Source organism: Aotus nancymaae, unplaced genomic scaffold, assembly GCF_030222135.1.
Source record: "Aotus nancymaae isolate 86718 unplaced genomic scaffold, 86718_ANA_hifiasm-v0.15.2.pri h1tg000014l, whole genome shotgun sequence".
NCBI lineage: Eukaryota > Metazoa > Chordata > Mammalia > Primates > Aotidae > Aotus > Aotus nancymaae.
In genome coordinates this window covers 80,962,012-80,982,737 of record NW_026988425.1, presented here as the reverse complement: position 1 = coordinate 80,982,737, position 20,726 = coordinate 80,962,012, and the positions used below count along the sequence as shown (strand labels likewise).

General features: G+C 35.8%; 1 protein-coding gene and 1 long non-coding RNA gene across 26 annotated transcripts in view; one reads left to right on the top strand and one right to left on the bottom strand.

Annotated features, from left to right (window-relative positions):
• LOC135274880 (uncharacterized) overlaps positions 1-20,726 on the bottom strand; it is a 69,509-nt gene that overhangs the window by 33,779 nt on the left and 15,004 nt on the right. The gene's annotated exons all lie outside the window — the stretch shown is intronic.
• MEF2C (myocyte enhancer factor 2C) overlaps positions 1-20,726 on the top strand; it is a 182,014-nt gene that overhangs the window by 154,694 nt on the left and 6,594 nt on the right. For 14 of the 25 annotated variants that reach the window (XM_012477528.2, XM_012477527.2, XM_064376117.1 and 11 more), the window contains 4 exons: positions 13,769-13,941; positions 15,404-15,427; positions 16,275-16,404; positions 16,978-17,113. In XM_012477528.2, coding sequence (XP_012332951.1) covers positions 13,769-13,941; positions 15,404-15,427; positions 16,275-16,404; positions 16,978-17,113 — 463 coding nt within the window. The remainder of the gene's footprint in view (positions 1-13,768; positions 13,942-15,403; positions 15,428-16,274; positions 16,405-16,977; positions 17,114-20,726) is intronic. The other 11 variants (XM_012477543.3, XM_064376119.1, XM_064376122.1 and 8 more) reach the window with 1 other exon arrangement.

Here is a 20,726-nt window from a genome sequence, read left to right as displayed (position 1 = left end):
TTTTAAAATTTTTTTTTCCTTATATAGATGGGGTCTTGCTATGGTTTTCGGGCTGGCCTCAAACTCCTGAATTCAAGCAATCCTCTCTCCTCGGCTTCCCAAAGTACTGGAATTGTAGGTGTGAGCCTCTGGACCCAGTCTTAGAGTGTGTGCTCTTAACTGCTACACTGTGCCACCACTTGGCAGTGTCACGGTCACTTGCTCTTATCCATGCAATCTTAGCATTCCTTTTCTTCTCCTGCTTCATGCTACTGAGCACTCTGTCATCCCTCAGAATTCAGTTCAACCAATTGAGAAAAGCCTTTCCAGTCTTGAACAGAGAAGTTATGCACCTCTTTCCTGTGCTAACATACCTGTACCAACATGCCACTTCTGATTGCATTACGATTGCAACGTCTGGGCACAGCTCTCTAGGACACTCAGCTCTGTGGAGGCAAACTGTGTATTATTCAGTTTGTATTCCCAGTTTAACACATAAGTGTTGGCGCACGGCAGATACTGGTAAATGTTCTGTTAGCTGAGTAAGGGAAAAATGGATCTTCTAGCCATCAAGTTTTAATAGTGTTGATGTAAACCAGAAAGAACATTTCAAAGAAATTAGGTAATTTTCAATACAAAAAGATAGACCCTTGATCTGTAACTCACAAAAATAATGTATTCTTCTGAAACAGTATACAATGAATGTTTAATTAACTATTTGATTAAATGGCTGACTACCCTGAGCCAATAAAGCAAAGTTTCACTAACTCCTCTTGTATTCTTAATGGAAAACCTGAAGAGCTGACAAACAGCAGTAAATGACATGTGGGTTGGTATCTCAGACCATCACAAATCACCTCTTAAAACAATGAACCTCCTATCATCACTTCACTTGAAATACTTTCAAAGATGAAGGCAAAAGGTAATAATGAAGTAGCAAGTTAGGGTTGTACTTTTGGTAGAAGAGAAATATACAGCAAGTAATTATAATACATTAGTAACCGTGACATTTCTCGGTTTCGGTTGATGGTTATTCATCTACTACTTAGTCCTTTCCTCTCAGCAACCTAAATGAAAAGTCACTGCTTTTAAAATTACATTTTGTCACAACTCTGTACATTAAAGCTTTTTTTTTGAGACAGAGTCTCTCTCTGTCGCCCAGGCTGGAGCGCAGTGGTGCAGTCTCAGCTTACTGCAACCTCTGCCTCCTGGGTTCAAGCAATTCTCCTGCCTCAGCCTCCCAAGTAGCTGTGACTACAGGTGCACACCACCACACCTGGCAAATTTTTTGTATTTTAGTAGAGATGGGGTTTCACCGTGTTGCCCAGGCTGGTCACAAACTCCTGACCTCAAGCAATCTGCCCGCCTCGGTCTCCCAAAGTGCTGGTATTATAAGTGTGAGCCACCACGCCCAGCCACATTAAAGCTTTTAACGTGCTAATCTGAGTGGTTATTGATGATTGTAAGATGAAGTTCAGTTGTTTTGGTAATCATTAGATTTAATGGAAATAACCATTAGCACAGCAATGCCTTGTGTTGGATTATTCACTATCCTGTTAGTATCCTTTGTTTTCACTTTGATATTATGGTTGCCTTTTATTGAGTAGAAAGGACAAGTATGCTCAAGGATTTATTGATTCATGGTTGAGATCAAAAAAAGAAAGAGAGAAAAGAAAAGGAAAACCTTTAGGAATCCCTTTGAACATTTAAGATAATTTTACAATCTACATAGCTATTTGACAATAAGGCAAAGGAGATTTATGTATATTGGTTAATAATTCTAATTGGCATTTATTGTAAATTAGATATAATTTTATATAAAAAGAAACTAACAGCTGTTTCCTTATTTTGATTGTTAATTGTTTACTATTTTATGCATTTGGTTATCAAGCATTGTCACTTCTGGAATGCTTAATTTATGTCAGCTAAATACGTGGAGACTTGATGGTGGCAGTGTACTGCCATGGATAAATACTGAGCAGTGAATAGGAGATCTTGTTTCTAGACTCTGGAAAGACTCCATCTAGCAGGACCTTAGGCCATGACTTAGCACCTTTGAACTTAGTACTTACTCAGATTGGAGATAAGAAACAAATATTTTTACAATCCATTTACAAGCAGTGTTTTATGATAATATAATCATAAAATTTTGCTTATATTTTTGTAATTCATCTAGCATTGAAGAAGAAAAACTTTGCATATTACAAAATAGAACTCAGTGGAAAGAGGAAAGGTCAGACAATGCTTAATTTTTCTGTAGCAGTACCATTGTTTTGCAAGTATTTGTTTTCAAGAATACGTATCAAAAAATTCTTGGCTGACTTTCTTATCAGCCTGAAAGACTTCTCTGCAATTACTTAGTGATTTAAAATACCAGTGAAGCGGTTAAAAATTTAGTTTAAAAGATTGGCTTTAACAAGTTTGCATTTTTGTTGCCCAGGAAAACACAACTTCAGATTGCAATAGTCAAGAAAGGGAGAAAGATACTTAACTACCCTCAAATAAGAAAACTAATTGTTAGTATAAAGATATAATTTTTATATTATTTTAAAAATATTATTAAGCAGCAAATGAAAAAACCTAGGTTAATAGTTGGGTTCTGTTTTGAAAGTATTGTTCCGTTAGTTTGAATTGTTCTGAATTAAAAATCGTGAATTCATTTGCAGTTTTACCTTGGGAGTTCGACCAAAACATAAATAAAGATCTAACAGCATTGCTTTATTATTATTATGTATGAAATTAAGTAACAATGATATTTTTAGCCCAACCAAGTTTATCAAGATTAAAGGAAAAAAAAAATGCATAGTCCTCTAATTGGATAGCTACAGCATGTGGTATGCAGCTACTGCCAAGAAAATCAGGGTTCACTTTCCATATACAAAACCTGGCAAATATAGAAAAAGCAGTACCTCGATACCATTCTCTAAGGGCTGATGTTGAAGTGAGAAAGGCAGGTCAAACACAAGACAAATGAAAAATGTTACAGGTTAAGTCAGGATATTGTAAAGTATGCCTTCGACCCCTTTGGTTCGACTCCATTCTTAAAGAGTTTGATTTCCAGAGGAAAAAAAAGGAAATTTTTTTTGTAACTTCCTAGAGAGCGTTTTAGCAGATTTTAGAACCTTTTGTTTATCCTGATTTCTGACTTCACAAATTGTATCCTTTTTATCCTCTGTTCTTCTATATATACAGTAATGTGAAGATTGGTTTCTTTACTCATATGCCATAGATTTAACCTAATAGTGTGAATGATAATAAAATCTTGGTTGTTTTTAACATTAAATTCAAGCAGTTAATATTTTCCCCTGAAATACTAGTTTTACTCAAAATTTGTCTTTTTTTCTCATAGCAGTCTTTTTTCTTTATACACCTATTGGGTTCCTCTTCCCTATTTTTGGCATCACCATAAGAGATAACACAGAAAGGAACGCTTTTTTCATAATCATCAGTGATGTGACATTGTGCATCAGTAGACAGCAGATGCTGAAGCGGGGATGTGGTTAGAAACCCCCTCTTCTGGAAATCAATTTTTTACTTACCAGGGACTTTCTCACTCGGGGCTTCAAGGCTGACAGCCAAGAGTATAATCTGCTGTTTTTAGACAAACTTTTGCCAATCACTTAAATTTTGCAGTTACACTTACATAGTACGTTTCAGTTGAATTTCAATCCAAAGAATATGTAGTCATGATACAGTATCATATTCGAAAGATCATTAGCTATGTTAAATTTAAGTATTATACCAAGAACCTTGGATAAACAATTTAAATTTATAACCAACAGATATGTCCAAAAGGTGCTAACTATTCACTGCCCCTATTTATTATTGCTCCATTTCAGTTGTTTTAATTGAACTTAGTATTTATCTATTTTACTAGACATTATGCCCTCTTTTTATAATTTCTTGACCTTAGAGTCCACCCACCACCTCCAGTTGTGACAAAGAACCGATTGTGTTGTATTTAAAGTATAAAGGGGAAAGAGCCCTGCTATACTAACATAGAACACTATAATATAGTAGTAAGAGAAGACTAAGTCTATGACCAGTTTACATATTCAAACATTATGACATTAATTTACATATAACAGTCAAGAAAACTGAACCTTTAGTTGGCTCTAATATTAAGCAACTCAGTGAAAGCCATAAAACACATGGAGCAAAATTTTTGCCCAAGGAGGAGTTTGGGAAAAGATTCCAGAGGCAGATAGTTAAAATAATAAAACAACCAAAGAAAGGATCTGATACACAAGTTATTTTAGAGATGGCACTATTGCCCTTGAAAAGTCTGTTAAACTCCCCTTTTTCAGATTGTTGTAAAAACTAAATGAGATAATTGACACAAGGCGTCTAGCACGGTTTCTGCCCCAGAGTAAGTGCTTGTTAATTAATGTGAACTATGGTTGATATTATAGTCATCTACATTCTTGATTTTCTAGGCTTTCTGGTTTTAATGTTTAGTTTAATGCAGTTCCAGTAGTATTTATGAAATGTTCAGTGAAGGGAGTAGCACACCGGTAGGCTTCACAGAGATGTCCAGCGCGGCCTCCTATCCTCCAGGATGGGAGTAAAGCAGATATATTAATAAATCTGAAGCAGAAAGTGAGAGCAGTGCAGTACAGTGCAACACATTTCACTTTGAACGTTATGAACTTATGATGTGTTCTCAGCAGTTGTGTAAATGTTAAAACCATAAGTAATTATTCTTTCTCTTCTGTCATGCTCTCTCTAATTTATACTGTCTCAATATTTTTGTTTATAAAAATGACTGAAAGAATGAGCGATTGTGTCAATAATGAAGACACCCCCTCATTTTTAGTGAAGAGACAGCCCCAAAATCTCAAGAAGTGAACAATTAAATGAGTCATAAATCTATCATTCATAGTTAAAGGGAATTTTTTTAAAGATAGTGTGGTTCAATAGCATTTTTATGGTGCAGTTAAAAACTATCCCTTCAGTAAAACAGTATCAAAAGGAGAATGATATTTTGGGGTGTTTTTTTTGTACTGGAAACATCAGATTGTCAGTTTCTTCTCTATTTGCAAATACAAGGATGCATGCTAAATCTCAGACATCTGGCTTTTGTAATGTAGTGGTAGCAACCTGCGTTTTAGATTCAAATCAAAGCTCTCTTCCTTGCTGAGCGGGTGATCTCAGTCAAGTAACGGAAGCTTCTTAAGCCTCAGTTTCCTCATCTGTCAAAAGCTGGGATGATGAGGCCTAAATCCGCATTACTGTTAGGACAAATGAGAAAGTGGTTTGCCAACACAAACCTGCTTTATGGACTCTCAATCTTTGGAAAAACAACTTAGTAATAAGTAAAAATTCTTTATCTCTCCCTCACAATCCAGAGCTTACACGGTATGTGCTGTACGTTAAAAGCTCATTATCTCATTGACAGACTGTTAATTTCACACACACAGACACATACACACACTCACACTCACTAAACACCACACAGCCCAAGAAACATCAAGGACAAATAGGCTATATAAAGCTCTGGTCCAGCATCAGGTGACATCGTCAAAGAGAAGAGACAAGTATCTTTTTAGAATGTCTGATGCCCCAGAACTGGTATGGCCAAGAATAGTTCTTGGCTTTGGTGTAGTCTTGGGGTATTTTTCTAAGAACATACCACAGAATGCACTGAGGTCTCACAGGAGTTTCTTCATAGTTTAACATTATGCATTATTATATAATTTCCCTAAGAAACCCCCAGAAAAAGTGGAGCTTTGATTTTGTGTGTAAGAATCCCTAATCAGGAGTCTTTAGCAGGATAAGAATCAGAAATCTGATTTGCTCCCATTCTACATTAAGCATATTGAAATTTTCATCATTTCCAGATTGCTGACCCCTGAATGTTTTGTGGTTGCCTTTTCTCTTAGAGTTATTAAATGAAAAAAAAAACAAACTGATTTTGATACACAATAGCTGAATAACTTACAGCTTCTAGCACATGTAACAAGGTTTCAGGCATTCAGTCTAGGACTGCAGTCTAGAAGGTCATATCTTTCCACTAAATTTTTTTTTACAACTGTCACTTCTAGTAGAGTAGGGGACTGTATAAGCAAGTTTATGATACACAATTGTAAAGTAATTTTCTATAAAAAAAAAAGTGTGTCATTTGAGACACAAAACAATATCCTAATATTGGAAACTAATTTCTAATCTTAAAACTTTGAAAACTCAAATGTATAATTAATTGATGATAGTGAACATTATTATGTATGTGACATTTCCTGTCTAACAAGCCAGTATGCTGTAACTGTTTTCAAAAAATTGTTTTAATTTTGTTTAAGTGAGTAAAACATTTTGTTGAAGTAAAAGTAGCAAATCGATTATTTCAGAGGTCCAGCTATATATTCAGCTTAATGTTTTCCTGTGGCAATTTGCTTCAAATCCCTCAAAATCAGATACTATTAACAAATTACCAAACAAAGCAATTTTTATACAGGTATGTGTTAGAAGTTATTTCCCAGATAACAACTAATCACAGATACTAAAAAATACTAGTCATTTCGCTGTAACATTGAGTATTTTTGATAGAAGCTGGTCTCTTAAATTGACAGAAAGTAAGCATCTTTAGCATTTGAATTATTACAGGGGAGAAGATTATTGACTAAAATATTACAAAATCTACTTTTAAAAGCATACTTAATCATCCACTCAAAATAACACACTGTAGGTTAAAGCAGCTATGCTGGTGTTCAGCGTAGCTAACCCAATATTTTCTACTTGTAAATATTTGTTTATCCAGAAAGAGACCAGAAATATGGTTTGAAGCATCACCATTCTGTGCCTCTTTATGTGAGCTCAGTGTCTTCTGAACCAAAACTACTATTTATTAAGCCCAAGTTGACCTTAAAATATGTCACTCAAACTTACACATAACCTCCGGCTTAGAACAACTTTGACTCTCCTGTTCCTGGTCTCACAAATCAATCGTGTCCTCTCTTCATTTATATCCCCGTAATTTTAAAATGATACTCAACAGGCCGGGCACGGTGGCTCATGCCTGTAATCTCAGAACTTTGGGAGGCTGAGGTGGGTGGATCACCTGAGGTCGGGAGTTTGAGACCAGCCTAACCAATATGGAGAAACCTCATGTCTACTAAAAATACAAAATTAGCCAGGCATGGTGGCACATGCCTTTAATCCCAGCTACTCGGGAGGCTGAGGCAGGAGGATCACTTAAACCCAGGGAGGTGGAGGTTCCAGTGAGCTGAGATCACCATTGCACTTCAGCCTGGGCAACAGGAGCAAAACTCTGTCTCAAAAAAAAGAGAGAGAGACTAGACATAGAAAGGCTTTCACAATCTCACAGCATGACCGATTCTGAAGGAACAGTATAGTGTACTTCAGGGCAGGGACTCTGGACACACTGCTTGGGTTCACATCATAGCTCCACCAGTTGATAGCTGTTTGACATTGAGCAAGTCACTGGACCTCTCTTTTCTTCATTTTCTCATTTCTCATATGGATACTGTTAGTACCCCACGGGATTGTCCTTGTGAGGATTAAAAGTGCTTTACACCCATGTACAACATCTAGCACTTCTATAGCAGTTACAAGTGCCTAGCACTCTTCTGAGCAGTTAATGTGTATGCTTAATGTGAGGATTATTGGTAAATAACACTATACACAGTGTTTGCGATTGCTAATATTGTTGGATGGCCAGATTGTTAATGTCTGCCTCAGATGAGTACCTGAGAGCCTCTCATTCAGATTACTTTTATGCTTCTTTCACACTAAGGAAATACTTCTGTTGAGAAAACTAAGGCTCAGTGGGTTCAGAGAACTCTTAACAGAAACATCTTGAGTAGAACCTAGTTTTCTCTGCCTTATCTTTTTTTGTCCCCAGCTCCTGGCTGCCTGTAAATCTTTCCATCTGCGCTGCCTCATTCAGACATCACTTCTCATATATCCTAGAACAGGGCATTCTAACTAGCTTCTCTTAACAGTGGTCCATCCTCATTTTGTCTCTCCTTTCTACTGCCATCATTTTTCTTTTCTTTTTTTTTTTTTCATCTTTTTTTTCCAAACACAAATTTAACAAAGCTAACAACTCAGAAGCTATCTTAGGCACTCGTTTTCTAGAGTATAAAGTTTGATAAAAGTTGAGTATAAAGTCTTTTAATATAAAAGAGTTTATACTTTTATAAAATATAACTGTATATGTTCACTATACAGCGTAAAGTTAACATAATCTGAGAGGTTCATGTTAGCCAAGCCTCCTTCTTCAACTTCTGAAAACTGTACGCTCTACAAGACCTGGCGTTTCATCTTCAGAGAAATGCCTCTCCTCCTCAACTCCGAGATCTCTCTGTCCTGCACTCCTTCTCTCCTTGAAGTCTCTCTCTGAACCATCTGATAAAATCCTATTCACTCTTAATTGCCACCTTGCCACCATTCTTTTCCCTGGTGAAAAGTTCTGTATGAGTAAATTAGTGTTGAGGTTTATCTTGCTAGAGTGACAACTTACAGCAACAACCTGTGGCAACCTACTCGTCAGTGTGGAAGAAAATGTCAGAGTCTTAAAGTTTTCATTTTCATTGCGGAAAATGTCTGACTTGTTTGATTCTGCCACTTGCAGTTAGCTAAGGTAATGTGCTGTGAAATGATTAACAGGTGCAACAGGTAGAAAAGAATCTTTAATTAACTATAAACAAATTTAGTAGGTGGGCACTTACGTGATTTCCTGGCTTTTATACCATATTGTTGATAAGCAGCTTGTCTCGGTAGTGTACTTGGTCATGAGTTTGTAATCATTATCTAAATCAGAAAATTTTCTCAAGTAGTGTAAAGAGAAGAGACCCTCTGTTTGAATTTAACAAGTTACTCATTACATTTTCAGTTCTCACCTCATCGTCCCTCAGTAACTTACCTTTTAGTGCTTTTCCTAAATAATTCTTAATTTTTCTGGCATATTCTACATATTTACTTGTGAAGCACCTGAAACATATAAAGAGCTAGTACTTTGTGTAGTATCACTGCCTATAATTGCAACAGAGGGGAGTGAATTCAATGTGGGCTGAAGTTGTCGGAAAGGGATCATGAAAGAGTTGAATCTTTAGCTGATCCTTAAAAGAGGAATTTGAATTAAACAGGAGAGCAAATACTGCCAGTTACTGAACTGCTAGAGCAAAGATTTGCATGTATTCCAAGGACCATAAGGCAGGCTGTGGCCATTGGAAACTAGGTTTGATAGACAGAGTGTATCAACTGTAGACAGTTGTGAGCGCCAGGCAGGGCACTGACTCAGCTGTGTTAAGCATTCATGTATGGAAAAGGAACCTGATGGAAGTAGCAGTTCAGTAAGAGTTCCTTGGGTAGGGTGGTTAGTATCACACAAATGCACAAAAGTTTGTATACAGCTTTAAGGAATTCCTCTGAAGACCTGAAACTCCTCTGAAGGCCTGAAACTCCTCTGAAGGCCGGGTGAAGAATCCTTCAACTAGAGACCAGGGGCCCAGATGAAGAGTTGCTGAAATAGTTATTGAAAATGAAAGCTAGAGCTAAGATGAAAGCCAAAGATGGTAGCAATGGAGGTAGAGACATGCATTTTTGAAGAAAAATGAACAAGATTTGTTATCTCATTGGATATGGAGATGGAAGAAGTGGGGGATGATGGAAGATGACAGTTTTGTAGATTAAAAAATGGTGATGCCAATGACTGAATTAGCCATGGTCCATAGGGACTAGTTCTGTTTGTGCTTACTAGTCTTACATGCTTGTATTCATAATTGAAAGTCCTAGAAAAGAAGAAGGAACAAGTCAAAAAACTCAAAATGCCTAAACATCCAAATAAAAAATAGTTTCAGAACTTTGGGCTCAAAGAGAGCTACATGTTCAATTGAGCTCTGTGAGACAAGGCAAAATGCCTTCCTCATAATATCTTAAGCCAGGAATATGTTCTTTGAATTTACAACTTCTTAAAATAGGAGTCAATAAAGAAAAAAATGCAGCAAGTGTTTGCAAGTTAACTGGAGAGAAAGAAATTTTTTCTCCTAACACCACATTCAAGTTCTGTCTATTGACACTAATTTTAATATGAGTATACACAAACTTGTAACCAGAAGAGGTGATTCTGTTATCCTTTATGTAAGTTAACTCATATATGCTTAAATTTGTATTTTTATGTAAAACAATATTTTAATCAAGAAACTATAAAATAAACTGACTCTAAAGTTGGTCTGTACTTCATTTTCTTATAATCTATAATCAGGAAATCGATTCACTCCTGCTTTATAATTTTTGTGCCTTTAAGTGGTCAGAGGAATGTGACATCTGCATATAGTCACGTCTAAATTGATAATTGTCCAGGCGGAGAGTCATTTTAAAACATAGCATGAAAAAAGGTTGAATCTGTATATTAGAAGGTTGTTGAGAGGTGGTGTTTCCCACCTCCCGGACCCCTGAATTTAAATGCGACCATTCTCTTTGGTGAATTTATCATAAGGTGGGACAACAGGCTCGACGCTGGCCGCAGCGTTCTGAGTGAGGAGGAGGCTGCGGTTTCCCAGCCAGTTTAAATGCAGGCTCTTCTTAGCAGTAAACCACATGCATGTATTCATCATTGATTTTCAAATGATAGGTTTCTATATCACTGGTTTAGGATCCACAGTCTTGCATTCCTGAATCTATATTATGCCCAAAGAATAACAATTTGGTGGCTGGAAACAGAAATGGTTATTATACGGCTCCAAAATGCTAGCTGGCACAGTATGCTAAAAACAGCAGAAATTCACTAGCAAAAGGCACAATTTATTTGTTCTTAAAAATAACTTTATGCTCTAAAAATATGAATTTAACAAGTGTCATCATGGTTCAAAATATTTTACATTTCAATATGTAAACACCTTAAAAATATGTGACTAATCTTCTAAAATGGCATCATTTCCAAATAACAGGGAATATTCCAAGAGAAAAATAGAAGGCTTTTTAAATCAATTTTTTAGTTTTGAGGTATTTATTGAATGAAAAACTATAATGTGTGTTTACTTTGTTTTTCTCGACTGCTGTCCTGAATCACTATTTAAAATGTGGGCAAAAAGACATAAGCTTTGTTGGAATTTCTCAGGGAGTTTACTGTAGAAAATGCTAAAAACAACAACAACAACAACAAAAACTTTTCTCAGGGCCTCTGTGAAGCATTTCCATTTTCGCACACTGGCCCAGTGCTCGTCATATCACAGGACAACACATTTCACGAAGCGGTTTTACTTCCTTTTAGCAAAATAACTCCTCCATGCAAACCAGTATCGGCATCTACCGAGCTGGGGTTTTAGTTTCTTCTGATCTATTCAAGCTTCATTGCACTGCTTAACTGAAATTTTTTTCCCCCTTCTTTTGAAATTACCCAGCTAATTTTCCATTCGATTGTTTATATAAACCAGATCTCACACAGGCTTAATAGATAAGTGACATATGTCTTCAGTGTGTCTGTCCATCTGACCTTCAGCTGACAGGAAAGTATAGTGCAGATTTTGCCTTGATGTTCTCATTCCCTTTTTATCCAGTAGAATCTATTAATTCAAATTAAGTTCATGACATATTCACAATAATGATTCAGGATGACATATTAAATATCAAACTCCTTTAAGCACTCCTTTTTGTCAAGCATTTCTCTTTAAAGTGAACATACTATCTTTTGTTTGTTTTTTCTTCTGCTGAGAAAAGGTAAATGCATTGTTTCATGTAACAGCTTTTGCCATAGAATACTGTTCGAATTTACCATAAAGAAAATTTTGGCTTTTGTAACATTTATCTAGCTTTAGAGAATTTGGCTAATTTTCCAGAAGTTTTATTATAGAAGGGAATTTATATTCAGATTCAACCAACATTTCTAAAGTGACTCCTGTGTGCTCAATACATGTTTTGGGGGTGTCCAGTTTGTTTTTTTTTTTTACCCCAGGAACTAGAATAATTTTATTTGTGATCCAATTGACAGACTTATCTTGTAGTTATTTGTTATATATACAGCCTGTTTATTCATGCATGAAGTGAGACAGGTAAATGAATGGGATATGAAGAACAAATGTGCTTTATGCAGCGTGCCTCAAATATATTTTGCTTCTAAGGATGTTCCCATAAATATCTCCTGAAATATACCTTTGCTGTGCCTTCCCAGTTCTTCATGGCCTCTATCTCAGGCCATCCAGGTGGTCTCCAAACCGGTCTACCCTAGCAGGCCTTACTAATTCCTGAGTATAGCAATGCCAGTAGATCTTTCTGACCACTTAAAGGTCTGTGTCAGACCTCTTCTCTTAAACTTTCATTGCCACCATATAAACCCAAGGCATTTTAGCCTGGTATTCAAGATCTCCACAGCCCAACCTCTGCATCCCTCCAGAGTCTCTGACACCCCTCTCTTTTCTGGGACCCCTTCTAAACAGGTTCCTCTCAGTGCTCCTTACCATGATCTGTAAATTCCGACCTCAGCCCTTTCCTACCGCCCGGTCACAAGCCTGGAATATCTTCCTATGGCCTTTCTTTCTTCAAGGCCCTCATCAATTCCTGCCTCTCCCGTGAATCTTTTATCGGATAACCTCTTCTCTCTTGGGAACTCAATAACACTTTAATCTGGATTACTCTGCAGGCACCTCACCCTACACTGCCTTGTACTAGTGTTTATGTTTCCATGAGTATATATTGGATTACCACAAAGAGATTTCAGAGCTTTTCAAGCGTGGGGCCTTGTCTTTGCATCCTCACTGGGTAGCACACAATCTCATTCATGCAGGGGTAGTAGATACTTGTGTTTTGTAATGATGACAATAACAAAGAGATTTAACTGTCTCCTTTAGAAAGCGTCAGAAAACAACTGTCTAGTTTCTAGCAAGAATTGTTGAATCAGGTAGTTGGTTTCTCTTATTCTCCCATCAGAGGCAGTGGAGGAAGTCAGCAGACGTCTCACTGAGTCTGCTCTTATGCCAGCTCTGCTGGCATTTGTAATCAACTCCTCCCTAGCTCTCTTGGTCATATTTTGAAATATGAAAAACGGAGACCTTGGGATATCCACTTCTCTGTTAGCAGGGTGCTGAATATCAGAGACCTAAGGAAACCCTTTCAGTCTTCCCGTTTAATGGCTATTCCTGTGCCTTGGTGAATCAGCACTTTAGCGGAGGCATCATCACTTCGTTTCAGCTCCAGGGAAGGAGTCTTGCTTTCTGAAGTTCTTTGTGAGCAGGAAAGCAAGTCTTCAGGGTTATACACTGAACTTAGAGAAGAGGGGGCAAACCAGATGGAAGAAAAACCATAGAGAGAATTCACTCAGAGAAAAGCGGAACGGAACAGCAAAATGTGTAAGCTGCTTCCCCTCCTCCTGCATGTCCTAGAAATTACAGTCTTGCTAGTATGCCCTTTCTTCATTTAAGGACACAGACACACAAAATAAAACCCAAACCAATGAACTGAAAGAGTGAGTCACACCAGCCAGGCCTCCACCAAGCTAGTCAATTAAAGTACAGGACCAGTCCTGTGCTTTTCTTAGACCCTGAACTACTGTCTGACTTTCTTCCTGAATATTTTTGACAGGAAAAAAAAGTATATCCTGATTTCTGAGCAAGATAATGTATATTGGCTCTCTTATAAAAAGTTTTCAATCTTCCTTCAGAGGACTGTTAAATAATTAATTGGGTTACTCGTCCCATGGAGGTTAAATCAGTCATCCTATGGTTTTGCAATGTACGTCTTACATTAAGCTTTTGTTTTTATTCTCATGTTGTGTATTCTTCTGAAACATATTTGACCTAGATTTCTTCCTGAGTGCTTTATTGTTTTCTGTTAACAGGGAATGGGTATGGCAATCCCCGAAACTCACCAGGTCTGCTGGTCTCACCTGGTAACTTGAACAAGAATATGCAAGCAAAATCTCCTCCCCCAATGAATTTAGGAATGAATAACCGTAAACCAGATCTCCGAGTTCTTATTCCACCAGGCAGCAAGAATACGATGCCATCAGTGGTAATACAAAACTACATTTTAAATAAATATTGATAATGTTTTGTATATGTTTTGTTGTTTTTGTGTTTGTCTAACTTAATGAATTACTTACATTCTCCCAGAAAATTAACACATCAGTGCCACTGACAGAGCCTTGTTTGTATTTAGCTATTATTTCTGGTAACTAGTTTGCATTTCTCTTTTCTGTGTTTAAAAGCAAACAAAAAAACATCTAGTGATCTTCACTAGGTTGGTGTTCTGGGACAAGAAAAACATTTTCTTTTAAGGCTTTCAATTTATAGTTGGTAAAAAATCAGACACCACCATCGGTCAATCTCTGCATCCCATAAGCAAAGTAATAATAGGTAATGAGGTACTTCATAACATAATATTTTTACAATATTTATGTCTTCAACTTGCTGACAATGAGAAAATACTTTCTGTAATTTCTAAATGAACTTTCTCCTGTTAATTAGCAACTCCTTTCTTAGATGTATCGCAATGATAATATCTGATACATCACATGCGGGCGCACTGCCTCAGTTCATCTTTCCCCATATGTACTTCATGAAAATAACTCTCTCTCAAAAGCAAATTGTGTTAAAATCCTAGGCATTTTAAGAACAAAGGTTATATTTTACATTAAAAAAATTGTAACATGTCTAAGAAAAATAATAAGAAATTTTAAATAGAGATTATATCCCCAGACCCTACTAAGATGAAGATAATATTGTGGGACCAAATTCAACAACAAAGAGACTTACATCCGTGTTCTACAAATTAGCTTTGCTAAAGAGAAAGAACGTTTGGAACTAAGATTCAGTAGACAAATTTAGATCATTCTGCACACACATTTCTTTCTTTCTTTTTTTTTTCTCTGCTCTGTGGCAAGCTTCAGGGTAAAACAGTCCTGCGAGCTGATTAGCTTATTATGGCACAGTGCAGATTAATTTTGAATATCAACCAAAAAAAATCACAGAATATGCAACATTCCCTTCAGTAAAAACTGGGTCTGATAAATACAACCTTCTACAGGGCAACAGCCAAGCAGTGTGGGCCACACATGGCAGGCCATCTCTATCAACAGATTTATTCTAGGTCCCTTAAAACTGATGCTGTCCCAGGGAATCTGTACTGGGTCAGTCAGGTCCCTCTCTGGCAGCGAGGTGTAGCTCCCCGTCCTCCAGCAAGTGGGGTTTCAAAGTACAGTCTTTTTTTTTTCAAAATGGGGTGATGAAATAATGAACATTGAGACACTGACCTGGGCTGAAAACTGGATAGATTGTCTTCACATTTGAGACAAACAGCTCATTAAGGGAAACAAAGAATGTCTTTGTAAGGATTTATCTTTGGAGTCTGGGTTTTAAAACTGTTTAAACTGTTGTGTCTATCGGAAGATGCTTTTCCTTTTGTTGAAAAGATTTTGCCCAATTATAAATATTTATGGACACTAATTAATAAAACTCCTTCCGCATGCTCTCAGTCTGAGGATGTCGACCTGCTTTTGGTAAGTGGTGAGACCGCTTCCCTTAAATGGCATGTGCAAAACTACTTTTAGGTAGATAGAGGTGGTAGCTTTGATGAAATTGAAAGATATTGGAAGTCACCATTGATTAAGTTTAAATACCATTAATTTCTGGTATCACTCACAGGTGAAAAGAATGTCAGGTTTTTTTTTATGTTTCAATATTTTTTCTGTTTTCAATATTTTAGGACAATTTATAGTAAAATTCAAACACAAAAAAACTTTCATTATATAAAAGTAAAATATTTCTTCTAGGAATTAAATTCTCATGATTTTATGTGATAGATCCTTTATCTCTTTACTATAAGGAGTTAAATATTCGCATTAGCTGCTTTGCCATCTAGTTTGAGGGAAGTTTAGAAGAATCCGAACAAAGTGGTCAGAGCACCACCTGCTGGTCAGAATATAACATGAGCCCCCTACTCATTTGCTCTCTGCTGTATGTAGAACTGAACATAAAAACTACCATGGTTGATTTTAATTTTTAAAAAATTTGCATTTGAATAAAAACTGAAACAATGGAAGTACAGTATACATATTTCATCAGTTTTCAACATAGTCTGTTTTTACCCATAATAAAGCTATGGTACTTGTTACTAGTTCAGTTGCCTAGGAGATACTGATGTAATGGGTTACTATGGCAACAGCTGGTCTCTTGAAGGATTGTAAATGATAGGGTTGGCAGAGTTCATAGAGACACATGTTAAATGATTAATTTCATGAGATTTGTACCAAGTTATCTCTCTATGTGCAAAACGAATGCTGAAATCTAATATTTTTAACTTTTTAAAAAATTCCATCAATAATGTCTTTTTATTTACTTTAAAAGAATCAAAGGATAAATAACTCCCAGTCGGCTCAGTCATTGGCTACCCCAGTGGTTTCCGTAGCAACTCCTACTTTACCAGGACAAGGCATGGGAGGATATCCATCAGCCATTTCAACAACATATGGTACCGGTGAGTAGCTCTGTCATGTGCAATTAGTACACTAAACACTTTTTATTGAAAAGCAAGATTTAAAAGTTACCTTTCACTCTATTAGGAAGCTTTGTTTAGTATTTGCGCTGTCCACAGCACTGCTGCATTACCCATTCCTTACTAAGACAAAGTGAATATCTACGTTTTTCTTTCTTAACTGACTGAAAGTTTTATTTACCCAACCTGAGTTCAAAATAGAGAACAATTTCAAGAAAATTGAGCTATTTCTTTAATGTAATAAAAAGCTCACTTTCTCAGGATTGTTTAACATTTCCACATCATCAAATATATACATACTTTTATACTAGATTGTAGTTCTAATAAACTAGAATTGCAGAGTATGCTACGTCAAAGCATTCATAGAATAGTTATTTTTGGTTTATAGTATATTTCTTTTAAACACTGATGCTTTATCTCCCCTCTCCCTAAAATTAAAAAAGTATAATAACAATAATCCTAATAGAATATTTAAGAAATTGAAAATGTTTATTTTATTTACCATTTGATAATTTCTAAATATAATATTTTCCCTTGTTTTATTCTTTAATCTAGAGTACTCTCTGAGTAGTGCAGACCTGTCATCTCTGTCTGGGTTTAACACCGCCAGCGCTCTTCACCTTGGTTCAGTAACTGGCTGGCAACAGCAACACCTACATAACATGCCACCATCTGCCCTCAGTCAATTGGGGTAAGCAGTATTATTTTTATAATATAATTTTAGAATACATTTTAAATAACAAATGGCAATCTCTAAATAGATACTTTAATATCCCATTAGCAGATATAAAATTCTACTTTATTGAAATCCAAATGTAATTTTCACATCAATACTTCTCAAGTAGCTTAAATCTTATATACTTGTTTTTTAAGAGGACAGCGAGCTCTGTAATAATGAGGTAAATTCTTATTGTTTTAGGCTACCTTTGTTTCTACTTCTATCAGTGATAGAATTTTTATTTAGTTTACACACAGTTCATGTGGGACATAAGAAGGCATTTATAGTATAAGATTAATTTTTGAGATATTTGAGAATCTTTCTCTTTTAAAATAAACCATATAGTTTATGGTAATGGTATCCCAATACACAGGACCAACTAGTCAATTGATACACAGGCTTCATGTATTTATAATGTACTCATAGGACAGTTGTGTATTTACAGATATTGTATGAAAATATATGTATATAATACTAATTAGTACATGCAATACTAATTACCTAAATATGGGTATAAAAATAATTTTTGTTTTATGAAGTCAGAGGATGTGTCTTTCTGCCCCCTTGTGGTAGTTTTAAGATATGTCTTTATCGTAGAAATTACTCCTGTCATTTATCTATGGAAACGTTCAAACCTTTAAAAGCTCTGAATTCACAATTCACACTACTTCATATAAAACAAACCATTTTTTAAAAAAAAGCTTAAAACATAAACTGAAAGCCTGACTGTAAGTTTAATAACTCCAAAATTGCAATTAATCTTCAAAAGAAAATACCAGGAGGATATAAAATATTTAAAGATAACAAGGTTTTATATTTTAAAAACATTCCGTATGCATAGCCCACTTTTAGTTTTCTGCTGAGCCATTTGGTTATTGTTAATCAGTTAGCTGTATTAGTTAACTAGTTCTACATCGACATTTCTAAGGAGATAGTGAGAATGAAACACTGATTAGTATAAAAGTCACTGATTTATACCATAATTTTGTTTTTCTTACATCTGATGGTGCTCTCTCTCTCTCCCCACCCACTAGCATTCACATGATACTGATTTAGCATGTATTAGTGATCTGATTATGAAATATTCACCCATACACTGTTTGCTTATGTTCCTCCTACTCACTAATCACTGTCATTGAAAATCTGACCTTTCAGTTAAATAGTAAGATAAATTCATGTGACACTGTTGCTCTGCTTTCTTGAAAGATACTTAACTTTGAAGATACATTACGTATTGATCAGCAACAGAGTTTTATCTTTTTAGGACACTTAAATTTTCTCTGGAATGTTAACTATTCAAGTAGACATTAATTATGGGAACTTTTTCAGGTAATTATCACCAAGCACATAATACGATCCAGGAAACTAAAAAATATGTACAGGTATACATGTTTTGTACAAAATATCTACTGCTGTGGCTTAGCAGGGAATCCACTGAACATGATTCTTGTCAAAAATAAACATAACTGCTTATTTCTACTTTTTTCACAAAATTCATCTATTATAGGGCTAGATTTCCCTAAAAATTATTAGTGTCAAAAGCCATGTTATTTTCCCTGAATGTGGCTTTTTTTGTTTTCAATAGTACCTGATAATTTACATTTTTACATATAAACACATATTTATTTACATATTTTTAACTGTACCACAATTTTAAAACCCTTTTCCTTTACAAAGGATAAATCTAATTCTCTGCTGCCTGTAATAGAGGTTTCAGTAATTGAGAAACGAATAACAGCCCTAGACTAGAAGGAAACTGAATTACAACAGCCACAGATGAAGCATTTTGTTCAGCTGTTTCTTTCAACGCTGGATTTCGTTGTGCTTAATTTGACTCTTAGTTTTGTCTGTGAGTTTTAATTGCACTTAATCAGTTCCCTTACCCCTCAAATCAATGAAAAGACCCTTCCGGTCTTTCCACTGTTGGCCCTCCTCTCTCTCTCTGCTTCACACACACACTTTCCCTCTCACAATCACACGCAGAGTAACTTTTTGAAGGGAATTCCTTCACATGGACTACCTCATGTTCGCACCATTAAATGTTAAACAGTTTTGTTAAAAATCCCAAGTTGCAATACTTATATAAAATAATTTACACGAGCATCCTTAATTCTTTACAGTGTAAATCGATTAAAAAAGAAATGATACATTTTCCCATCCAGTCTCATAGATTTGTGTTGCAGGCTCAAATTCTTTTGGCTAGGAAGAGTATTCATAGCAGAGTGGAATACATTTCAGCTCCACCCAAGTAGATATTCCCAGTAGCCCAGGATGGTTACCATAATTCTTTCTCAAAATCGCAAAACTATAAACAGAATTTATATTTTGTCCATGGAAAAGGGTTCATTTTGTCCTTTGAAGCTTTAAGTCTTCAAAGCTATACTGTTAAAAAACCATCTAGTACCTGATTCCATCTAACGAAGCTAAGTAAGCAGCACAAATTGATTTGCTGTAGGGAGAGAGATGGCTGACAGCGGAACTTGCCATCAAGAGTTAATGAAAGTCCTTTGAATACTAATATTTGATTAAGCGTTACACTAAGTTTTAGTGTTTTTCTAGACTACCACCTATAAAAAAGGCAACCTGTTTTCTGGAAGCATTTCCATACGTCATCTTTGTCGATGTGGGTGTTCAGTACATACTGAGAGAGATAACTTGAGTAGAGATGACTTATAAAAGGTTGGGTTAAATATAGTTTGATAGTCTAATTTCCAGGCGGAGGCAGTAAAAAACTTGAATAAAACTATCCAGTCATGTTTGATTTCTGAACAATTATGGGAAAGGGTAGGAGTTTTCCCAATTCAAAGGCATCTGTAATAGATGAAAATTTGCATAGAGGACTTGATATGGGCAACTTGCATATCTGGCTTCTGTCTCCCCACCCACCTCTTTATCACCCACCCACACATATGAAGTATTTCACAATTATCCAGGTCTATGATTATTTATGTCTATATTTTGTCCTTGAGAACAAGTAGACCAATATGCTTATATCTGAACCTAGCATATACGCAGTTAAGTGATGTTAATGCTACTTTTTTCTTTTCAAGAAAATACTTCCTTGTTAACAGAGACTAGCCATTCTATTTTGTATCCTACGTCACAGTATAATGAAGCTGAATCTAAGATATCACTTACATTTCATTACTGTGGATTTAGTCTCCAGAACTACTCAAAATGCTTCATGCATATTTTCAGTGTCAAATGAAATTCCACCAAAAGATAAATTTAAGCTAGTCTGTTTGTAGAAAGGGATAACCAATAATTGTTACATCTTTGATGGGGAAGACACCCACCCAGCTAAACCTATACAGCCCAGTTAACATAGGGAGATGAAGAAAAGAGGTGAATAAAGCAGCTTCCAAAGACTGTATTAAAGAAACAGCATTTTGATTGTATTATTTTTCTTTACTTTATCTAGATTAACTACTTAGACTGTCCAACTCACCAATTTTTTTTCTAATTTTCTGTTACTTTCCCTGTGAAGACACAATCTGTATGTCAAAGGGCAAGGAAAAACATTTATTGACTTTATTTTCAGGCTCCTAATTCATATTCATTATTAAACAGTTGTGTGATTCATAGC